We start from the raw sequence: 23,078 nt of genomic DNA, 5'->3' as shown, positions 1-23,078 counted from the left end.
AGTTCAAGGCCAGGCTGGGCTACATAGTGAGAGCCTATCTTAAAAAAAAAAGTGAGACACATGTGGACCCAGACTTCCACAGGGATGTTTACAGCACCTTTTTGCCCAAATTGTGGTCTGTTCCTATGGGTACTGGTCCAGGGCCTTTGCCCTAAGCCACATCCACTGCTATTTTTATTTTTATTTTGAGACTAAGTCTTGCAGAGCTGTCCTGACTGGGCTCCAACTTGCGATTCTCCTGCCTCAGCCTATCAGAGTGCTGGGATCACCACTGAATGGATGACTAGTCACCATAAGAAGGAATTATCCTCTTACCCTTGAACAAGCCTCAGAACACTGCTCAGCGCCAGCAGATTCATGAAGCCACACACTCTGTGAGGCTGCGTTTATCATCTGGCCAGCAAAGGCAGATCTATGGTGACAGAAAGTAGATACGTAGTTACCTGCAGCCAGGAGGACCAGAGAGATGGTTTAAATTCCATGTGGTAGTGGTGTAAAACTCTATAATCCACTGAATTGGCTACTTTAAATGGTTGAATTTATGATTTATAAATTACCCATAAAGCCAGGGTTTTTTTTAATAATTTAAGAATCTAGTGTGATGACACATACCTATAATCCCAGCACTCAGGAGGGTGAGGCAGGAAGATCACAAGTTTGAAGCCAGTCTGGACTAGATAGTAAGTTCAAGGAAAAACTGAACATGCTGAGATCCTGATTATAAATTAATTAGTTAATTTTGAAATAAAATTGTAGGCTAAACATGGGCTTCTGTCATAAAGGGGCGCTTTCTTCTATTCAGACTAAGAGGATCTGAGCCCAACTGACTTTACACTCAGAGTTTAGAACTGGCCAGGAACAAGGTAATTTAATTTGCCAAGCTTGATCAAGTGCTTGCAGTTCTCATAGTAAAATGGGGGCAGGGGGAGAGTATTCCAGACCCACTACCTTTGGCCTGTGCGGCTCAAAGTGAGGCCCAGCTTGCAGGGCCTCCCAAACAAGCGTGCCAGCAAGTATCCCTCCTGGATCTTCCAGGAGCGGGAAAGACAGGAAAGCACAGGAGCGAAGCAGGCAGGCTCTGCCACGTGGCAGACCTGGGTTCATCTCCCGCCTCCCCTGGTAGACCTGTGAGACTCCAGACAGGCCAGCTCACCTCGTCTCACTGCTCACGTGAGCATGGTAGCAGCACCCAGTGAGTAAAGTTGTAGCCATTAAATGGAGCAGTGCTTAAGCTCGGTGCTTGGCACACAGAAGATTCTTTGCACGCGGCAGCTCCTATGTGTGCAGCAGCGGCATTATCCCAGCTCTGCCACCTCCCGCCCAAGGCGGTAGCCTCCAGGCGCCCTGGCTGTGGATCGGAACTCGGAGAGGATGCTGCTCTAAGCCACCTGCTTTCCGTTGGCTAGCTACAGTGACCTAGGAGTTGACACTAACAAAATGAATTGCTGTTTGTGTTGCAGACAGTTGCATCTATAAAAAGGTCTGTCCGTTCAATGGTGGCTCTTTTTTGGTTCAACCCTCCGCATCAGACTTCCAGTTCTGTTGGAACCAGGCTCCTTATGCAATCGGTAAGCAAAACCAGCAGAGGGACCGTCCCCCTGCTCGATGGCTCTAAACTGCCCATCCTGTGAGCGCCCGCGGTTAGAGCAGCTGCCCCAAACCGCGTGGTGTGAGCTTCCCCAAGGGCGTCTTTTCTCCTTCAGGGCTGTACTGTACTTTCTTTTCTGGTTTTCCTTTTGGGACTCTTGTCCAGTGTTCCTTCTGGGCCTCACTTTCTTTGCTTAAAACTAGAGGGTGAGCTCTCCAGCCCCAGCTTGCTGACTCGGGCGAGAGGCCCACTGTTTCCAGGCCTTCCTTGCATTATCTTGAAACCTTAAAGCCTTGCATTATCTTGAAACCTTAAAGTCAGGAGCCACAGAGACTTAAACTTTGCCCCTGAAATTCCAGGACAGCATCCGTGGTGCTCTGTTCTGTGGCTCCAGACCCACAAGTGGGCGTTGCCTCTTGGGAGTCAGATGTAAGCCAAGATGGTGCAGTTGTCTGTTTTAACCTCTGCTAAGAGGCCTATGCTATAGTACTACAGATGGGCCACTCCATGATACAAGACTGACAGGGCAGGCTGTGATGACGGATGAGATGCAGTCAGACGAAAGCAGAGTAGAAAGTCACTTCCAGGCCTTCAGCCACATCACTGGAGATCATCTGAGAACAGAGGCCAGGGCATGGATCTGGCAGACTGAGTCACAGGAGAGTAGAGGGAGGGCAAAGTGGAGGGACCGTAAAGGAGAGGGCCAGCTGCAGGGGGCATTCAGAAGGCCAGAGGTTCGGTCCCAGCATGTCGTAGTGACCATTACACAGAGAAAAGCTGAGCTTTGGCAAAGAACAAACCCATCGAACCCAAGGGACACTGAAGAACACTGAACTAAGACCTGGACACAGAGGAGCACAGACAGGTGACTAAGTGCTAGGGACACGTGGGTGGGCCTTGAAGGCAGGAGACGGGGAAAGTTTTCCAGGCATGATGGCCTGTGCCGGGGAAGCACGAGGGACAGGGAGAACATCCTGAGGGGCCCTGGCAGGAGAGGGGCTGGGAGGCCAGTAATGGGGCTTCTAGGGGAAATGGCGACAGCACCTAGGAGGCAGAGCTCTGGCAGGTAAGGGCAGCCGTCTAGGAGCAAAGGCCACCTCTGCCTGTGGGGCCTGCCCATGTGGAGGACTGGGGAGATAAGAGAGTCACAGCCCGGTTGATTGCAGTGTGCGCCTTCCCGTACTTGCTGGCCTTCACTCCCGACTCCATGGAGATCCGCCTGGTGGTAAACGGGAACCTGGTCCACACAGCCATCGTGCCGCAGCTGCAGCTGGTAGCCTCCAGAGTGAGTAGGCCCCTCACCACATGTCGGCAGGAGGGGCTTCGGGGGAGGCCAGGAGCCACTGCTCATCAGCTCAGGCTAATGGGGATGCACTGCGGGTGTCACAGATTAGGTGGAGATGCTGGGAACAGGCTGGTGGGTCGGGTTTTTGCCTTTGGCCTCCTCAGGCTTCAAAAGGCTCCTTGGCTTTGTGAATGGAGCTATTGGGTGCTGATGGCCATTGGGAAGCACCCAACCAGAAGGAGAAATCCACCCACACACCCCGCCCCTGAGACTGGGCAGGTGATTCTGTGGCCTTGACGGCCCCTCCAAGGCTAGAAAAGGAGTTTGCACAGCCCTTTCTTCCCAGGCCCCTCCATAGCCTCCGCTGGAGTTGTGCCTGTGAAGGACGGCTCATCCTTTAACCCCTGTCTAATAATATAGGTGCTGAACAACACCTCAGGCTGCAGGACCACCTGTGACACCCCCAGGTGCCCCCATCACTGGCACAGCCACAAAGGCCCCCCAGGTCCTGCCAGATGGGCCAGTGCCCTGGGGTGTTGACCACACTTAGAAGGCAGCTGCTGGAGGGGCTGCCCCCTCTCACCCTGACAGTTGTGGAAGTAACGCCAGGCTGTCTCCCTCAAGGACACCACCAGTGGGTGCTGCAGCGCTTAACCCCCAGTACCCCAGGAGGGGTGTGTGTGTGTGGACTACAAGTATATGTGTTAGTTGATTGTAAATCTCAATGATGAAAAAGCTTTCCATTTGTGAAGAATAAAATGTGCAGTGCTCTTTATCCTGAAATCCACAGCCAGTTGGTTCTCACAAAATATTTTCATTAATCTTCCCTGTTAATCGCAACCTATAGTTGCAATTCAACCATGATTTTTCAGTTAATACTTGTTCTTCTATTGACTCATTCCTCCAATAAGTTTATTACCAAGAAATTGACATCATCAACAATTAAACTATTTCTCATCCAGAAACCAGTCATAGTCATTAACCCAAAACTTTTTGAGTTCCAGCTGTGTGCATGGTGGCATGCAGCGTGCGCGTGTGCATGCATGTGTTCCTGGGAGGTGAGCCCAGTCTCTTCCCACCAGCTGTGTGCATCTTGACTGTCTTTATCTCATATTCTTAAGACAGAGCCTCACAGTCGCTGAGTTGCTCAGGCTGAGCTCAAACTTGCAATCCTCCTGTGTCAGCATCCTAGAGTACTGGGATTGCAGGCAGGTGCCACCATGCCCAGCTCAACAGACTTTCAAATTTAATGTTCGTTGTTAACATTGTTTCTGTGGTTGTAGGTCTAGACAATCATAAGCTCTGATGTGTAGCCCTTGCTGGTTTCTGTGGTGTAGATGGTTCCACTGTGACTGATTTCCAGCTTCAGGTGTGGCACCCCCGACTGTGGGGTTGGAAAGAGCTGGGCGGTATTCGTACCATGCTGTCACTAACGATGTCACAAGAGCATGGATAACAGTAAATGTGGTCCAGTAATTAGGAGCGATTGCATTTGATATTGCTACTGAGCACCTTTGCTCTTAACTCCTTAAGTTTGCATAACTTTTAATAGTGGCTGTGTTTACGAGCTGGCCTCCAAAATTCCTGAAAGGCAGCTCTCAGGAGTCACAGCCAGCACCTCTCAAAGCCAGCATGACTGACTAGATCAGGGAATGAGTGAGACCCACTGCCCCTGCAGAACAGACCCAACTGAGCCCAAGGCCCCTCCAGATCCAGTCCCGGGGGAGGCCTGAGACAATCTGAGCAAGATGGGCTATGTTTACAGAAGTCTGAGACACTAACTTCTTCCTACTCCAGTCAGCACATGGATAAAGAAAAATGGCAGAGAACTGAGCCCTCCAGAGGGGTCCAGGGCACAGCAGGCTTTCCTCTGGGTGGGCACCCAGCACTGCACCTATGCCCCAAGGATGTCAGGAGCTGGCGGCAGAGCCTGGGCACTGGGTGGAGGTGAGGCGGAGGTAGCAGGGGGGTCCAAGGCGCAGCAGCCCGGCACTGAGTGTGCCCCCTCTTCCCTTCCAGTCGGACATCTACTTCACAGCCGCTGCGGCTGTGCACGAGGGCTCTTCCGGAGGCAGCTCCCAGGGACCCAGTGCCCACAGCTCTCCACAGACGCCCCCAGGCCGAGAGACGCCTGTGTTTCCTTCTTCCCTGGGGGAAGGTGAGCTCTCACTTTACTATCTTATGAACAGATGTTTTAATCCATGCCAATTTCTCTAGGCCCTTGTCAAATAGCTACCTGCAGCTACCGCCTGAAGAAGTTACTATTCAGAGCCATTTAAACAAAATAAAACTTGCAGGGCTGGGCATGTGGCTCAGCAGTAGAGTATTTGCCTAGCATGAGTGACGCCCTGAGTTCCACCCTCAGCATGGCAAAAGGAAGCAAACTTTGCAGTTGGAATGCAGTGGCTGCATCCTTAAGAAACTTATTATTTTAAAAATTCCCATTATGAAAAAAAAAGCATTTCCATGAGGAGAGGGGGATTAAGAGCTCCACAGTGTCCAGCTTGCAGCATCCGCTGTCTCCTTCGGGATGTCTGCAACGGTGGCTTTCACAGCTAGAAGCCGTCACGAGGCCACAGCATCACTCAGCTCACAGTCTGTCTATGGGCCCAGCTTTGCCCATAAACCCCGGAGGCCGCTGCTGCGGTCCCTGCATGGCTGTGAACACAGCGCTTTCCCTGTAACTTCCCACCACATCGGTCATCCTTCTCGCTCGCTGTTCAGCTAAGCCCAAGGCCCTCCCACGGGGCAGCTTGCTGCTTCTCTAGTCTGGCCTATGTTCCTCTGAAAACACAAGCAGCAGTGAGTGCACATGAAAACGATGCCCCAAACAAACACAAAGCCATCAGGCACCATCATTTTATGACAGGGGAATTCCGGATCTGACATAAAGCCTGCCTTCACACTAACTATATTGAGGACCAAGAAATTATTTTATTGTAAATAACATGAACCCAAAGTTCTCATGTTCATTTCTGAATCATATTTCAGGTGAAATTCAGTCAAAAAATCTGTACAAGATTCCACTTAGAAACCTGGTCGGCAGAAGCATCGAGCGACCTCTGAAATCACCCTTAGCCTCCAAGGTCATCACCCCACCCACTGCCATCGGCCTGGGCATCGCTGCCATTCCTGTCACTCATTCCTTGTCCCTGTCTCGCATGGAGATTAAGGAAATAGCAAGCAGGACCCGCAGGGAACTGCTAGGTAATGGCTTTCAATGTTTGAGTATTCACTGTTTGTAAACAGACCAGCCGGCCCTGTCTGGGATATTAACAGCCCTCAAAATCCATGAGTGTGACAGAGCATGATGGTATACTCTGAAAGGTAAGGCAGGAGGAGCTCAAGTTCAAGGCCAACTAGAGACACACACGGAATTCCATGCCGACCTGGCTACACTGGGAAAAAAAAAAAAAAACACAATAAAAACAAGTTAAAAAAGAAACTGGCAGAGCCGGGAAGATGGCTCAGTAGAATAAGTGCTTGCCTGGCAAGCACAAGGGCCTGAGTTCAATCCCCAGTTCCTCACAAGAAAAAAAAAAAAGGAAAGAAACTATCTCTTTAAGAAATGACTTATGTCAATAAACCATAATATGTCTATACCAGGAATATTACTTCATTGTTTCACCAAGAATAACGTTGATGTATATTTATCAGTATAGAAAACTGCCTAATCCATATAAAAAGGGAAAACTTTTTTTTTTTTTTTTTTTTTTTTTTTTGCGGTACTGGGCATTGAACTCAGGACCCTGCACTTGCCAGGCAAGAACTTATTCTACTGAACTAATTCCCCGGCCCTGGAAAACAGACTTTTATCAAATACTACTTACTGTGATATAATTCTTAAAAATTAAAGTATGATACCCTAGAAAAGTATCAGCAAGGTGTTTACAGCCTGTAGCTCTCCAATATTTCATTCTCCTCACTGAAAAAGTGGGAACGCACTTAGCACTTCTCAAGGTTCCTTGGTGCGGGGCGGGTTTGTAGGGCCGTGCAGGTCCCAGGTATTGGCTGTGGCCGCCTCTCAGTCTGTAGACTGGAGGCCAGCCCGAGAAGCAGGACACCTCGTGATCACCGGCAGAGGGCTGGACTGATACATGGCCTTGTGTTCAGATTTGTGGAAACAGAAAGAATGGCCTGGCATGGTGACACTGTCTGAGTTCCTTTTCTCAGTGCTGAGACAGAATACCCTACACACAAAGTTAAGGAGAAAAGCTTTATTTGGCTCAGAGTTTTTAGAGGCTCGAGTTCATAGTCGGCTGGCTCCAAGGCAGGGTGGCCTGGCAGGTGGCATCACAGAGGAGAAATGGTCCCCGGCAGACAGCCAAGAGCGAGAAAGGGACCTACCTGAGCAGCTTCTTTCTGCGCTTCTATATTCCATCTAGGCTGTAGGGGCTGGGGCAGGTGCCACCCAGTCAGACTGGTTTAGTCCCCCACCCTTAATCCCAGCATCACACACTCTAGATCCAGCCGCCCTGAAAAAGCCTCACCTATGCCTGCATGAGGCCTTTGGGGCCATCGAGACACAAAGCATAACAAGCACATACCTGTACTCCCAGCACTGGAGAGGCTGCCACAGGAGGATCACCCTGAGTTTGAGGCCAGCCTGGGCTACATAGTGAGACCCTGTCTCAAAAGAAACAGGCTGGGGAGATAGCTTGGTGGTCTAAGCAGCTGCCTGGCAAGAACAAGGACCCGGGTTCGATCTCTGGTACCGCATGCTGTGCCGCTGTGCTGACCACCAGAACCAGGCATGGTGGTGCACACCTGTACAAATCCCAGCGCTGGGGAGGTTGAGACAGGAGGCTCATTAGAGTCTGAGCTGCGTAGTAAGACCCTGTACCAAGTAAATAAATATTTTTTAAAGGCAAAATAAGGAATGGAAGTGACATTAACCCATTCCCAGTGGACCCATAATCTTTAGGTCTCACTGCTGGGCACCTTCAGTTTGAACGCACTATGTTCCTACCAGCTTACGCCACCTGTGGTACCTACGTGACTCCCCCACAGGCGGCAGAGGTCACTCATGCAGGTACCGCCACCGCTGGTTCAACCCAGCAAGATGTGGTTTGAAAGCTTCAACTGGGGTCTACATGGCATAAGCTACCAGGACAGCTGGCTTCAGCACATCCTGCTCCACAGTATCGTTTACTGAAGATGGAGGGCACTTGGGACACTTGGCGGGGGAGGGGCGCTCTGACACCACAAACTCGGTTGGTTTCACTGTGATCGTAACATCTGTCTGTTGCTATATTTAACTGTTGTTCCCTGAGAGCCTGACTGCTGATCACTGTGCTTCGCAGAAACCAAGTCTGGGTTAGAGAAGGGAGGCACCGGCTGCAGGATGCTTCAAGCTTGATCTCCTCCAGCAGGCTCTTCTGAGTCTCTGGGCTGTTCTGGTTTTTGCAACGCGTTTATACTTTACAGTTACAAAGGGGAAAACTCTTCCACTAACAGGAAACCAGTTATTTGAAGTTTTGTTTCCTATTTTTTGAGATGGGGGCTCACAGTGTTGCCCAGCTGCAACCCTAACTAACTCATGGTCCTCCTGCCCCAACCTCCCAGGAAGGAGTATTTTCTATCAGTTTTCTTCCCGATTCTGACCCAATAAGACAGCAGTTACTTAACCAAGAACAAAAAGGTCTTTCTGTGGTGTGGCAGCCCCAGAGTTACAACGCTGAAACCTATGATTCTCCCGTCATCCAGGCCTCTCGGATGAAAGTGGACCCAGGTCAGAAGGAACGCCAAAAGTCAAATCAAAAGCCCGGAGGCGGTTAGAAGAAACCCCAGGAGGCTCCAAGCCAGGGACAATGAGATCCACTAGCAGTGATAGGTAAGGAGAGGAGCCCCCATCTGGGATGTGGCCCCGTGGGTCACAGCACAGCGCAGCCACAGCTCACATTCCACACCCAGCTGCTCTCCGATTCCCAGAGGGCACAGCTGCCAGGCACACAGCAGGGCTGCTAGCAGCCAGACACGCCCTCGCAGCAGTACGTGAAGCAGGCATATGCAGGGCCCTGCGTTCCATGGACAGAACCACAAAAATAAAAGAATACAATAACAGTATTTGGAGCCTTTTTTAGCTCTCCAGATGGGTGTGAAAACGAGGCTGCTCAGGAGAAGTGCAGGGAACTGGACAGTGCCCAAAGCAGGGCAAGGCTTCCAAGGGGAGGTCAGCACCACAAAAACCACCAATTCACCCAGGTTTCTGCTGCGTCGGTGCGCCCCTGGGGAGGATCCCAAGCACACATGCAAGCTTCGTTGGCTCATCACACAATCACAAAGGATCCAGTGCTGGGCTGAGTGTTGGGTCCCGAGATGACCGGGTCCCTCTGGTGCCTTCAGGGGCACTTAGGGCTGTGCACAAGGCCCCCTGGAGCTGAGCAGGCACTCACCTAGGGGGCAGGTGATACTGCAGAGCAGAGAGAGCCGTTTACCCCATACCTGGGCGAGGCAGATCAAAAACATCAGGCTGGCCAAGCAGCTTCTCAGTGAGCCTGGCTAGAAAGGTACGGGGTGACAGCCCCATCCCTCAGCTTTATATTCTAGTGTGGGAAAGCAGACAGTAAACTTGTAACAGATGAGCAAGTTACTTCAAATAGTGACAAGGACTAGAAAAAAATTTCAGAAGTGCCAGGTGGCAGGTAAAAGGTCTGCCTTGACAGGGACCAAGGTGCAGAGCGAATGATCAGCTAAGGAAATGGCTCCGGGGGGCCAGAGAGACAGCTCAGTAGAATAAGCGCCTGTCTGGTAAGGGCAGGGTCCTGAGTTCAATCCCTGGTACGGTACCCCCCCCCCAAAAAAAGGAAATGGTTCCAATGGCCACAGGGCCTCATGCGGTGTGGCCAGAGAAGCGAGAGAGGACAAGCGGACCACTGAGCACAGGGACAGCGTGTGGTCAGGTTGCCAGCGCAGGCCCTAGTGGGCTTCCTCAAATCATGAACACCCGAGAAGTGAGACCAATTTTGGTCCAATTAACTAAGCAGCTAGTAAGAGAGTTCTGAGGAGCTGGAGAAAGTGAGGGAAAGGGGTAACCTGGGAGGCTGGAGGGGTCAGCAGGGCCAGGCCTGAGCCTTAGCTGTGGCAGGAGCTTAGCATTAGCATTAGCCTTGGGCCTAGGTAGATTTACACTTCAGAAGGCTAAATAATGCCTCCGGAACCCCTTCTGTGTGCCTCACCAGGCCTAAGCCCTCCCAGAAGCCCATGAGCTCTGGCTGTCTAACTGCAGCCAAAGAATGAGTGTGGGAACCCCTGCACCTGCTGTCCACACCACAGGTAGAGGCCAGGGGACAACTGTGAGCCGCTGAGCAGCAGCCCTCAGTAGAGCCCAGTCCCATGTTCTCATGGGACCCCTGACTGTGACTTTTCTCTCCCAGGATCCCATCTGGCTCCTTGGAAAGTCCTTCTGCCTCCGAAGCCAAGCCCGAGGGCTGTCAGCACTCGCTGAGCTCCGAGCAGGACCCTGTGGCCGACAGAGAGGGCAGCCCAGTGTCGGCCTCGGGCAGCAGCCTGTTTCAGCTCATAGCTTCCTCTGACGAAGACGTTATTGACTTGAAGTAAATAGAGCCCAAGTCTCATTTGCCACCTTTAGTTTTCATATGGAGGTTTATACCCTGTAAATAGTTCTACCGTCATTTCTCAACAACATTCGGCTTCCTGCCTGTCAGAAATCGATTGGACCAAACCTTCCGCACCCTCGGCCAGTTTGGGTCTCTCTCCAGTGTCCGGTGCCGTCCTCCTTGACCTTTGTTTCTTTCCATCCAGAAACCCTCAATCCCCTTGTAATAAAGGTGTTAGATTTCATTGAGGTTTTAGACTGAAACTTTGAATAAATCAAAAATGTTCATTCTTACTTACTGTAACTTTCTCTTACATTTTATATACTTGGAAATTATTTTCATTATAGTTTTATGTTACACAGTGTGTTTCTTTTATAAAGAAAAGCCATTGTTTTTTAATGATAAATCAGTTTTCTTTCTGCACTATTGCCCACTTGAGTTCACTGTGACTGGAACCAGCTGTACCTGCTGCAGACTTGGGCATACCACATTCTGAGGTAGATTGCAGAAGCTCCCCACTGACTCACTGGGTGGCTTTGTTCTGTTTTATGACAGTCTCCTTATAGCCCCATTGTATGTTATGAGTCGGTGCCGAAAGAAACGACGAGAAGACCCAATGAATATAGCTTCAGAGGTCTCACTGAGATTAGTCTTTCTCGAAGTGAGCCGAGAGCCTCAGAAGCATCTCACATTTACTGAGGGTTACAGGCAGGCTATGGAATGTGCGTCATTACTTGGGTGAACACAGACTCCTTTCTCTATGGACGTCCACCATTTGCCTAACACTAGGTTTACCCAAATGCTAGCTGATAACATCCCAAGCAAGGGATCAGAGAACAGGCCCAGCAGGAGAAGCTGCTATCTGCAGCCTTGAATCCCAGCTTTCCGGGATTTACAAGTGAGACAGTAGTTCTCCTCGGGCTCTATTTGTTGCTCCCTGCTCTCTTGGGACTTTAGGCTTTTGTCTCATATTTCTATATAGCCCATGCTGACCTCAAACTCAAGGCAGTCCTCCTGTCTCAGCCCCTCAAAGGTGTGTGCCTCCACATCTAGCCTCCTTGTGTATCTTGAAAGAAATACTAAGGTGGAGGCATTTGACAAAGTCGAAAGATTATTTTGTCTGGCTTTACTGTTTCTCTGAGATCACATAACCAGGGAACAGTTACCCCTGTTACCAGAGCCCTGCTCTAGTGTGGGTCTGCCTGTCCCTCTCACAGAAACCCTTCCCCTCCCCAGGAACCTGCCCTCCCTAGCTCCTGCCTGGCTCCCTCCTCAAAGCAAAGAGGAATAAATGTGGCCAGGGGACAAAACAGTAAAATCCCAGCCTCCAGCCAGGAGACATCAAAGGGGAGAATCCAGTTTCACTAACATTATTTGGAAAACTTCTAATTTGTAGGGGGAAAAGAAAGTAGTTTACCTTTGGCTTCAGGCAGTTTCCTCCTTCTTGTATCTCTGCTCACCTTTTATCACCAGTTTGTCCCCTGTGACTGCAGCTCAGGAGAGTTGTGGAGGCCCAGCAGGTTCTGCATGTGCTTGGGCCCTCCCTCTTCGCAGGCCTTGCACACCGCAGCAAGGCAGACAGCTCAGTTGGCCACTGCCAGCTGCAGGCACCCAGGTCCTTCTTGGCATAAGACTAGTGCAGGAAGGACAGCGCTCTTAGATGCACCAGGTGGGCTGCTGATGGACTAAACAAAACTTCTCATTCTTTGCAGCATTTGTCATTTCATTCTTGGGGACTTGTTACGCCTTCTGCACTCATGGGCACAAAGTCATCTACATGCTACAGCTCCATCCCACCAAGTTCTGTGGATTCAGATTATTCCTCCTTTTTTCCAGTACTAGGGGCTGAACCTAGGGCCTCTGCACTCAGCTGCATCCACACACAGGCTGCTTCCCCCACCCCCCGCCCCACCTTAATTTTGAGTTTAAGTAATATTGCCCAAGCTGGGCTAGAATGTACAATCCTTCTGCCTCAGCCTCCCAGAGTTCTTGGATTACAGGTATGTGCCATACACCTGGCTTACATGTGTGATTTTGCTTTTTTTTTTTTTTTTATTCTAAGTTTCTTGCTGAAATAGAAAAAATAAATAAAGGCTACTTAGAGCATCCTTCCCAATGGGCACCATTAAAGCTACTACGATTGGCCAAGAATCGCAGATCTTAGGAGAAAATGGTCCCTACCCTACTTATCAGACCGATGGTGCTTTTCTTATGAAAGGGGGCTGGGAGGCTGTTCTGACACCAATATGCGCACATTCATGGGGAGACCTCTAGCCAGGGGACAAAAGGATTGCAGGGTTCCCCGGCTCAAAAGATGGCACCTGCCAGGTTCCATACAGCTTCTACAGTGAGAGGTTGAGGTGCAGTTTGCCAGGGCAAGGCCGAAGGCCTAGGGCAAAGGTGCGCCCAGATGATCACAAAGCCATGGTTAAGCGCTGCAGTTAGAATTTACGACAAGCACAAGTGGGTGTAGAAGAAAGCACAGTTGTCTAGTCTGTAGTCTTGTGGTTAATATTAAAAATGCTGGCTTCTAGTGCCGTCAGGTGACTGCTGAGTCAAGCTGCTGTCAGCATGTGAGCGCACAGCGTTTGTTCTTTTAAGTTCAAAACTCTCCTGAAGATAATGCTCAGTCCCTTGTTAGATATGGAATCAGCGGGATACGGACCCCACCTAATGCTGGTCCTCAGCACCAGATGCTCCAGCGCTCAGCGCGTGGCCGCCATCCGCCGCCTGGGAGCACAGAGGCGGGGGAAGCGGGCAGGGCCAGGGCTGCGCCTCCACTGAGCTCTCCGGGGGAAGCTCCGGGCCCGTCTCGCGTCCCAGAAGAAAAGAGGGAAAGTGGCCCAGGGCAGTCGGCTTGGAGACCTTCCGCCTTGCAGCTCTCGGCGGGTACAGCTGGGGCAGGCAGATGCTCAGGACACAGACCGCAAACAGCATTTATAAGCCGCGCAGAAACTGCAGGTGCGACCCGGGCAGAAGATGCTCAGCCTTCGTTCCGCTTCCGCCTCATTGGCTGGAGCTAGAGTAAGAGGCAGGGCTTCTGGGGAAAAAGCAATCCCCGCCCTCCACGCTCCTAGGCCGCGCACTTCCGTTCTGGCCCCGCCTGCAGACTCGCACCGCACTCCAATTGGACGGTCGGGAGGGACACAAACTCCGCCTAGTCCAGGCCCTGGACGTTTCTGCCCTACGGGCAGTTCAAAGCGAGCCTCGCCAACCGGCGCTGAGATTCCATTGGTCTACTCTAATTTGAATGGGGCGGGTCCTAGCGGCTACGCTACTCCCTCTTTGCATTTCTATTGGCTGCTGGTGCACTGGAGGCGGTTCCAATCAAGCCCGAGCACCGCCCCCGCCGCTCATTGGCTGGCTCCCCCGAAGAGGCCCGGGAGGCGGTGGTGGCAGGAGCAGCGGCGACTCCCGGCGTCGTGGCCGGTGGCTTGAGCGTTGGCCGCCGACATGACGCCAGACGATCCTGAGGAGACCCCGCTGCTCCTGAGGCCGGGCGTCAGGTGAGCTGTACGGGACCCGCCTCGCCCTCCCGCTCCGCGTCGGCGGCGCCGCTCACGCTCAGTCCTGTCCCCACAGCGCTCCCCGCGGCCGTCTCTTCCTCGCCGCCTTCGCCGCGGCACTGGGCCCCCTCAGCTTCGGCTTCGCGCTCGGCTACAGCTCCCCAGCCATCCCGAGCCTGCGGCGCTCGGCGCCCCCTACCCTGAACCTCGACGACAACGCCGCCTCCTGGTTCGGGGTGAGCCATGTCTCCCGCCGCTGTCCCGGGACTCCGAGCCCTGCTGCCCTTTTCCCGTACTCCCCGCCACCCGGAACCCCACCCCTCGGAGGCCACGCGGGGGGCGGACGCGAGCCGTACCTGAGCCCACGGTGGCCCCCACCCAGGCCTTCGTGACCCTGGGCGCCGCCCCAGGGAGTGTGCTGGGCAGCTGGCTGGTGGACCGCGCTGGGCGCAAGCTCAGCCTCCTGCTCTGCACCGCTCCCTTCGTCACCGGCTTTGCCCTCATCACCGCGGCACAGGACGTGTGGATGCTGCTCGGGGGCCGCCTCCTCACCGGTGTGGCCTGCGGCATCGCCTCGCTTGTGGCCCCGGTGAGTGTCTCACGGGCTGGGATCTGTGGGTACCTACCGTCAGCACGCCCGGGAGGAGCCACTGTTGTTACCTCCGCTCTACAGAAGAAACTGAACTCAGAAAGTTAAAGACGTTTGCCCGGACGGAGGCCACAGTTAGTGAGCCCGAATGCCCCCCTATGCCACTTTGGCTCTACATAGGGTGTGTTCAGGTTTAAATCTACCCTACCAGGTCACCAACCACCGGATAGTTAGGAAAATCCTATTCTGGTTTGGCCCTGGGGTGGGGCTTTGGGTTCCCCTTCACTCCTCACAGCCACCTCCCTTGGCTTATTCTGCTGTTAGGGACTGTGGCCTTGCTCCCAGCTGGTTACAAGGCTGGCTGCGAGGTTTTGAGGGATTGCACACACGGCCTCTGGCCCTTGCAGGGTCTGGGAAAGGTCGTGGACCCTGGCATCTGGGATTGTTTGGTGATCAGCAAACTGCTGCTGGCCACAGGCATAGACCACTGCCCACCCAACTGTCACCCAGATGGAGGTCAAAAGAAGCTTTTGGGGTCCTTGCCGGGGCAGCCCATCTCTTATTTCACCCACATCTGCTAGGAGGAAAAGGCTGTGAATTTTGCCTTTGGCATTTTTGGTTTGTTTTTGTTTTTTCTTCCCAAGGAGATCCGTGTCTTAGTTATGGGCATAAGGTGTGGAATAACCTGGACCTGTGTGTGGTGGCTTAGTGGCCCCCCCCATTGGCTGAGGTGGGGAGTCCCTGCATTTCACAACAGGGGCATCTCACCATACAGCAGCCTGCATGGCTACCGGAATTGGTTATCAAGGCAAAGTGTGAGCAGCACCCCAGACCACTTCCTCAGGGTATACACTTCTCACAGGTATCCTTGCATGTTGAGTGTTGGGAGCTCTGTGCCTCCACTCACACACAGTGCCCACCCATTGCCCTTAGTCCCTTTAATCACCCACCGCAGGTCACCTGGTCTTGGAGCCTGGGAGGGCTCTGCTGATGAGGCGGGGCAGTTAGTGGGGACCCCTGGGCAGACTCCTCAGCTCAGAAAGGCTGAGGCCTTTCAGTTTTAAGAACACTTGGACCCCACTAAAGTCCTATCTTAATTGCCGGCAGGTCTATATCTCTGAAATTGCCTATCCAGCAGTCCGGGGACTGCTCGGGTCCTGTGTGCAGCTGATGGTCGTCATAGGTATCCTCTTGGCCTACCTGGCAGGTAGGGTTTGCATGGTCTCGTTTGGTCCCTGTTAATGGTTATGTGGCCATTTCATAGGTGTGGAACCCGAGGTTCACAGGTATCAGGCTTGTCTGAGATCACACAGCGATGGCCAAGTACCAAGCACCAGAGCACACCCTAAGACCTTGGGATGTGTAGGTCATGTGACTGCATACCAGGAAGAGCTGGAGGAGGAGTCCGTGGCTTCCCAGAAGCCCACTTGGTGGTGTGGAGAGGGCTGAGTGGTTGGGTCAGTCCCTAACTGTGCAGACAGCAGATTCCTGAGGTGTGAGGGACACCGCAGCAGTCTTTAGCCCTGGAGCTGGAGGGGCCCAGTGAGTCTCCCACAGGATAGCATCCATGGATCCCTGGAGAGCAAAGTCCCAGGTGAAAGGCCTCGGTTCCTGGGGCCCCAGGGGTAGAACTGAGGTGCCTGGGGAAACTTCAGGAATTGCCAAGATCTTACTAGGAACAGGTGAAAAGAGGGCTTCACACCCAGCAGTCCTGAGCCTGGAGATGGCCTTTGCCACCTGCTGTGTGACCTTGGCCAAGTCTCTCTGCACCTGGGAGTTTCAGTTTCCTTGTCTTCAACTGAAGAGAACCATGCCTAGTGCAAGGCTGTGGGGTTGTGGACTGAGTGACATAGGAAAAGGGCCTAGTGCAGGCCCCAGATGACAACTGTCAAGAATGGCTCAGGCGGTGTGGCTCAGGCAGATGGGCTGTGCCCCCTTCTTTTCAGAGGAGGTGACATGAAGCTCTCTGGCTTTTCTTTCAATCTTTCCTGAAATTACAGATCATTCTGTATCTCATCTTTTTGTTTCTCTTCTTGTATCATCAAGATACTAGAACCCAGGGCTGGTGAGATGGCTCAGTGGTCTAAAGCACCTACTTAGAACAAGCTTAGCAAAGCACAGGGACTGCGGTTCAATCGCCCAGCACCCCATGCCAGCCAGCCCTGCCCCCTGGTGGGCTGAGCTGGCCACACACACACACACACATACACACACACATAAATAAAAATTTTTTAAAAAATTTTAAAAATTTAAAGATACTAGAATCTGCCAGCTCTTTCATAGCCTTTATTCTTCAATAACACATTGAAACAGGCACAGAGGGAAGAGTGTGTCCTAGGAAACATGCCCCGCCTCTGTCCTGGTCTGGGTGGGCTCCAGAGGGGCTGCACATGCGTGAGAAATATGCACATCTACTCTCCCACCCAGCCCTCCCCTTCTCACAGCTCTGCTGTGTCGCTCTGTGTCAGTACTGTGGTAACATAGACCAACTCCTCATCCTTTGTCTCAAGGCTTCTTAAAGTCACGTGCTGCGTAACAGGGAAACACTGTTTACTTATTTAGCAGTACTAGGACTGAACCCTATGCTATAAAAACACTCTACCTCTAAACGTATTGCTGGCCCTTTTAAAATTGTCTCATAAGTTGCCCAGACTGGCATTGAACTTGAAATTCTCTTGCCTCAGCCTCCCAAGTAGTTGGGATTATAGGTATAGTAGTCAATGTTTTTATAAGTACTACACACTCTAAAATATGATTGCTAAAAAGAGGGTAGCCAGGGCTGGGGAGCTAGTTCGGCAGCCTAAGAGCCTGCCTGGCAAGCACAAGGACCTGGGTTCGATCCCCAGTACCGCGGGAACCAGACGTGGTGGTGCACACCTGCAATCCCAGTGCTGGGGAGACTGAGAGGAGGGTCATTATGAGTCCAAACTCAGTAGCAAGACTCTACAGTAAATCGATAGTAATCATTTCTCATCATGATTGAGGCTTACGTATCAGACATGATTGTATGTGTTAGGCTGTTACACAACTGGCCAGCAGGGCTGCCAGTTTGTCCACGCCACGCCACCACAGACATATAGTGCATTTTGGCTCGGTGTTACTGTAGCTATGACACATCAAGCGCAGTAGGAATTTTTCATCTGCTCCGTTATGATCTTAGGAAACCACTGTTGTCTGTGCAGTCAGTCGTGGACCAAAGCACCACAGTGTGGATCAGGACTGTGTCACTGATTACATAGTGATGGCCCACCACCGTTGCCACGGTGGCTGTAGCTGCTGGCCCACGATGTCTGTGTGCTGAGCAGTAATGGTAACGACAGTCGGAGGGACGACCTGCGGAGACAGTGAGGGCCCCACCGCCGCAGCTGAGGCCCTGGGGGGCGACGGCGGCAGGCCGCTCTCCCAGCTCCGGCTCTGCCCGCAGGCTGGGTCCTGGAGTGGCGCTGGCTGGCCGTGCTGGGCTGCGGGCCCCCGACCTCCATGCTGCTGCTCATGTGCTGCATGCCGGAGACGCCGCACTTCCTCCTGACTCAGCACAAGCCCCAGGAGGCCCGGGCTGCCGTGCGCTTCCTGTGGGGCTCAGATGAGGGCTGGGAAGAGCCCCCCATCCAGGCTGAGCACCAGGTGAGGGCCCGGGGGCCAGGGAGGGATGGGGCAGGGGCAGGTGGCATGGCCTGCTCTCAAAGCCACATGCTACAAGGAGGGCCAGGCTGCGGAGACCTATGCTGTACTGTCCCAATAGGAAGGGCTGGCTGGAGTCCCACCTAATTGAGCCCTAGCTTCAGAGGATACCGGAAGGCCCGACCTTGATTCCCACTGTCTTGGGAAGAGACAGCCCACCCTGGGCAAGGGCCATCCACATGCAGTGTGGAGAACTTGGACTTAACCAGGGAATGGTAGGACAGGGAGATGCGGGTGGTGGCCGGCGTGGTCCTGCACTTACAACCCCAGCGCCTAAGAGGCTAAGGCAGGAGGATCACCTCGAGTTTGAGGCTAGCCTGGACTACATAGTAAGTTCAAGGCCAGCCTGAACTACATAGCAAGACCGTATCTCAGAAAGAAAAGAAAAAAGCACAAGATCATGGAGTTGTGGAGTCAGTCCAAACTCAGTCAGTCAGAAGCTGCACTCCCTGGCTCTGTGGAGCCTTGGTTTATTCTGTACCTTGGGGTCCAGCACATGTCTGTGGCGGTGCTGAGATGCGAAACAGAGGCCCTTGGGAGGGACTTGGCTGGGGCCTGGTCCAGGGTGAGCCCTAGGTGTGCTGAAGGGGGCTGGGACTCAGAGAACAGACTGTTCTTTGCCCGGGTGCTGGAACCTTTGGAGAGGAAGAGGGGAGGACAAGGAGTCTCACCTTATACCCGGGGTTTGTCTGCATACCTGAGGCCCTAGTGGGCAGGGACAGGAAACCAAGGTCCCTACGCTGAGCTTTAGGACAAGCTCAGAAAGGGACCCTGGGGAGGCTGAGAGACCCTGACGGCTGTCTCCCTGGGAGCAGGGCTTCCAGCTGGCCTTGCTGAGGCAGCCAGGCATCTACAAGCCCTTCATCATCGGCGTTTCACTGATGGCCTTCCAGCAGCTGTCTGGGATCAACGCTGTCATGTTCTATGCAGAAACCATTTTTGAGGAGGCCAAGTTCAAGGTAAGAGGCCTCGCCCAACCTGCCTCATCCAGGGGTGGGGCCCCTTCCTGGAGCTTAGGGGCTCCTCACCCAGCACAGAAGTGGAGAACGCTAGTCCCCTCTGGGTGGCCCCTGAGCAGCCCTGCCCCTGTGCCCCCAGGACAGCAGCCTGGCCTCTGTCATCGTGGGCACCATCCAGGTGCTGTTCACAGGCATAGCAGCCACCATCATGGACAGAGCAGGGCGGAGGCTGCTCCTGACCTTGTCAGGTGAGACGCGAGGGCTCAGCCTACACGGGGTTCCCCATGCCAGGGGCCACCAAGGAACACGAAGACAGCCAGTGTTTCTTCATCAAACTTGCAAGAAGGGCTGTCAGGGCACCAGCTCACAGGAGGAACAGAGCTGAGAAGGTGGGGTGGGGTGACTTGGAACTTGTGCTCCTTTTTGGCTAGTGCCTTCTCTGATCCTCGTTTCCCCCTCCATAGTGGGGGGAACAGCGGCAGCTGTCTTAGGACTATGGGATGGGTCAGGAGATGGTCTGCCCATGGATCACATGAGCCTCAGCCTGGTCCCCGTGAGGAGGGTGTGCTTGCTGCTTCTGCTCCCTCAGGCTAGTGCTAGAGGCTTCCCCAGGTGGCTGAGGCCAAGGGCGGAGTGGGGGAAGCCACACAGTCTGGGATCCCCTGGCCACAGTGCACTGCCTCTTTCCGAGGTGCCCAGGCCAAACTCCAGTGCCCACCCCACACTCCCCACAGGGGTGGTCATGGTGTTCAGCACTAGCGCCTTCGGCACCTACTTCAAGCTGACCCAGGGCCGCTCCAGCAACGCCTCCCACGTGGACCTCTTGGCACCCGTCTCCGCGGAGCCTGTGGACACCAGCATGGCACTGGCCTGGCTAGCTGTGGGCAGCATGTGCCTGTTCATCGCTGGTGAGAGGAGTCCCTAGGAGGCAGGGTGAAGGCTAGTGTCCCTGTCAGTCCCTGAGCCCTGCACCAGTGGGTTCTACCTAGCCTCACCCTTCTGTCCTGAAGGTCCCAGCTCTCGGTTTATAGTTCTGACCTGTGCAGGACACTGCACCGAGCCTTTCTGTGTCTCTTTCCTCAAGCCCCACCGCATTTCTGTCCTTGTCCCAGAGATAGAGCCTGGTGCCTAGGAGGTGAGCAGCCCTCCAGTGCCTCCGAGCAGGAAAGCACTAGGAAAGCTGCTGGGACCAGGAGTCCAGGACCCCAGGCCCGCTGGGCATTGCCGGGTCCCCTGACATTGTCTTGCTCTGCAGGCTTTGCCTTGGGCTGGGGGCCCATCCCCTGGCTGCTCATGTCCGAGATCTTCCCTCTGCATGTCAAGGGCGTGGCGACCGGCGTCTGTGTCCTTACCAACTGGTTCGTGGCCTTTCTGGTGACGAAAGAGTTCAGCAGCCTAATGGTGAGTGGGGCCATGGCCTCCCCCTCGGGCAGTCAGCAGAGAAGCGCTTGTTACAAAAGACTCATGGCCTCGCGTGCATGGGTCTTGCTGAGGCCCAATTGGCCTGAAATGCCAGCATCTTGACAGGGTGAAGTGGGGCCAGTGGCCAGGGCAGATGAGGAACCTAGGCTGTGACCCTACAGGGCTCTTCTGTCTCCTCGCTGGGGCACAACAGCCTGCTTGCTAGCCAGTGAGCCCCAGCCGCCATCTTGCTGTGTGACAACCACTCTGCCCCAGCCTTGGCTGGAAGCAGAGGACGGGAGCAGCACCTTAAGCAACATGGACTCAGCTGGTCATTTCTGCTTCCTGGGGTGGATGGCCCCCGTGTGGGCCCGTCCCGCTGCTTCCTGGTCAGCGGGGCAGTCCCAGGGCCGATGTGCAAGTCTGCACAGGGTGCCTTCCCACCAGGGCTGCTGGCGCCCAGTATGTCCAGCTGGCAGGGGCTGGGGTGGACAGGGTCCCTTCACAGGCAGGCACTGGGCTGCGGTGGGAGGAAAATCCAGGAGGGCACAGCAGGTGCTTCAGGTGCATAGAGGAGGAGCTGGGAGGGCAGGGCCCTTGGTCTGGCACCTGCAGGATCACCTCTCTGACCACAAGGACTGCCCACTGCTCTCTCTTTGCCTGCCACTGGGCCCAGAGTATTGCCAGGTGCTCCCGAGGCTGAGCCCTCTGCCCATAGGGACATCCAGCAGCTCACCCACCCCTTGGCACCATGAGAGAAGCCTCTGGGGCAGGGTCCCAGGAGCAGGAGCCAGTTGTCACTTGACAGTCACTTTGTTGACATGAGCCTTGGTCTCCCCACACACAGGAATGCCTTGGCTGGTGCTTGGCCAGGCAGCCAGTGGGGATGGGGGTGGGACCTGTCCTCTGATGAGCCTGGTGGAGACACAATAGACATGACACTGGCAGGGCAGGTTGGGGGTGCTATGGAGGGGGGCATGGGAACCCCCTGCCCTATGGCCACATGCAGACTCTCTGTCCCTCTCTGCAGGAGGCTCTCAGGCCCCATGGCACCTTCTGGCTCGCCTCTGCCTTCTGCATCTGCAGTGTCCTCTTCACTTGGTTCTGTGTCCCCGAAACCAAAGGAAAGACTCTAGAACAAATCACAGCCCTCTTTGAAGGCTAATGATGGCCCTTTCTGTGTGTGATGCCCCCCAGCCAGACTGGGGCAGGGGACATGGAGCGGCCTGGGCCTCCGCCTGAGCCTGGAGCCCCTGGCTGTGCCAGCCCAGGGCATCTGGGCACAGTGCCCCATGTGCTGGACCTCTAGGCTGACTCTGCCCATCCTGCCACCCTGGAGACTCAGAACATGGCTGAGGAGCGCTGCAGTGCTGAGGGCAGCCCGCTGCACAGTCTCCTTCGTGAAGAGGCCAAAGAGGAGCAGGCCAGCGTCCTGGTTTCTGCTGCCTGGTGGAGAAGCTTCTGGAAGCTGAGTGCTGGACACCCACCTGAAGCTCTCACGGCAGGCTCTCCGTGCAGTGGCTGCACTGTTGGGAAGGAACTTGGGGAATAAAGATTTCACTTGGAAACCAGGTCACGTAGGCCTCTGAGTGCAGTCTGAGCAGGGCTGTTCCCGCACGCCCACAGAGCGCCCTCCCCTGGGAGCCTCGGAGGCTGTGCAAGCCCGGGTGCTCCGAGGCAGGTCCGGGTCTTTTCTCAAGCTCAGTTTTCTGAATCTTTAGCCATTAAGCCTGTTAATTTTCAAAAAAGAAAAAGTAAAGTCTCCTTGACTTAATGGAGCCTTGACTTTTACAAATTACTTTTCTGGAAGCCTGGAACTCAGCTCAGTGGCACAGCGCCTACCTGAGAAGTGTGAGGTCTTGAGTTCAATTCTTGGTACACCTCCGGAAAAATTACTTTAGTCACGTCAGTAACATGTCTGTTATTGTAGGAAATTCAGGGGAAAAAAATTTAAGTATTTGGTACAGGGTCTCACGATGCAGCTCAGACTCAGTGATCCTCCTGTTTTCAGTGCTGGGATTATAGGTGTGTGCCACCACACCCAGTCTTGGTGGCCAGCTCAGTGAGCCCGGGGGTAGGACCAACATGGCTTGTGGTGCCAGGGATCTAACCCCTGTCCCTGCACTTGCCTAAGCAGGCGCTTAGTCCACTGAGCTATCTCACCAAGCCAGATTTATTAACAGGAGCTATTTTTATAGCAGCGAACCATCTGCTAAATATTGCCTTAATTAAGCACTTTATAAATATTGAATCATTTATTTGAGCAAATAATAAAATAATTATTCCCAGCCAACTGTTTGGAGAGAGAACCTCTTCTGTCCTGGAAGACCCTCTCCTGACATCTATGTCCCCTGGTCTCACTAAATGGCAGGACTGCTCTTCCATGGCCCAGCTGGGCATCTCCTGTCCAATATGTAAGGATACCCCTCTAGAAGATGCCCTGGCCGGGGGGATAGTTCAGTAGAATGAGTGCTTGCCTGGCAAGAACAAGGGCCTGAGTTCAATCCCCG

The 23,078-nt window shown here is 53.6% G+C and overlaps 2 protein-coding genes across 8 annotated transcripts in view; both read left to right on the top strand.

Moving 5' to 3' along the window:
• Garnl3 (GTPase activating Rap/RanGAP domain like 3) overlaps positions 1 to 10,732 on the top strand; it is a 148,716-nt gene extending 137,984 nt beyond the window's left edge. For 3 of the 6 annotated variants that reach the window (XM_012517003.2, XM_004641553.2, XM_023701679.1), the window contains 6 exons: positions 1,461 to 1,568; positions 2,755 to 2,873; positions 4,893 to 5,031; positions 5,865 to 6,080; positions 8,580 to 8,706; positions 10,250 to 10,732. In XM_012517003.2, the coding sequence (XP_012372457.2) occupies positions 1,461 to 1,568; positions 2,755 to 2,873; positions 4,893 to 5,031; positions 5,865 to 6,080; positions 8,580 to 8,706; positions 10,250 to 10,433 (893 nt within the window). In that variant the 3' untranslated portion in view covers positions 10,434 to 10,732. The remainder of the gene's footprint in view (positions 1 to 1,460; positions 1,569 to 2,754; positions 2,874 to 4,892; positions 5,032 to 5,864; positions 6,081 to 8,579; positions 8,707 to 10,249) is intronic. The other 3 variants (XM_023701676.1, XM_023701677.1, XM_023701678.1) reach the window with 1 other exon arrangement.
• Positions 10,733 to 13,817: 3,085 nt separating this feature from the next.
• Slc2a8 (solute carrier family 2 member 8) lies at positions 13,818 to 22,569 on the top strand. 2 transcript variants are annotated; one of them, XM_023701697.1, is made up of 10 exons: positions 13,818 to 13,938; positions 14,015 to 14,174; positions 14,321 to 14,527; positions 15,635 to 15,734; positions 17,952 to 18,142; positions 19,018 to 19,167; positions 19,307 to 19,415; positions 19,902 to 20,075; positions 20,423 to 20,568; positions 21,599 to 22,569. In XM_023701697.1, exons 1-10 carry the CDS (start codon positions 13,886 to 13,888, stop codon positions 21,731 to 21,733), a joined length of 1,425 nt encoding a protein of 474 aa, XP_023557465.1. In that variant the 5' UTR covers positions 13,818 to 13,885; the 3' UTR covers positions 21,734 to 22,569. The 2 variants fall into 2 exon arrangements, with proteins under 2 accessions (XP_023557465.1, XP_023557466.1); XM_023701698.1 differs by lacking the exon at positions 19,902 to 20,075.
• Positions 22,570 to 23,078: the final 509 nt, after the last annotated feature.

This window comes from Octodon degus, unplaced genomic scaffold (assembly GCF_000260255.1).
Source record: "Octodon degus isolate 3935 unplaced genomic scaffold, OctDeg1.0 scaffold00138, whole genome shotgun sequence".
NCBI lineage: Eukaryota > Metazoa > Chordata > Mammalia > Rodentia > Octodontidae > Octodon > Octodon degus.
The sequence above is the reverse complement of the archived record's forward strand: the minus strand, read 5'-3'. Positions and strand labels throughout refer to the sequence as shown.

Bases quoted from the DNA above. Each gene is read 5' to 3' on its own strand.
- Slc2a8 (XM_023701697.1), top strand. From the start codon at position 13,886: ATGACGCCAGACGATCCTGAGGAGACCCCGCTGCTCCTGAGGCCGGGC. The intron at 13,939-14,014 runs GTGAGCTGTACG...CTGTCCCCACAG, and splicing joins CTCCTGAGGCCGGGCGTCAG to CGCTCCCCGCGGCCGTCTCT. The intron at 18,143-19,017 runs GAGCACCAGGTG...CTGTCTCCCTGG, and splicing joins AAGAGCCCCCCATCCAGGCT to GAGCAGGGCTTCCAGCTGGC.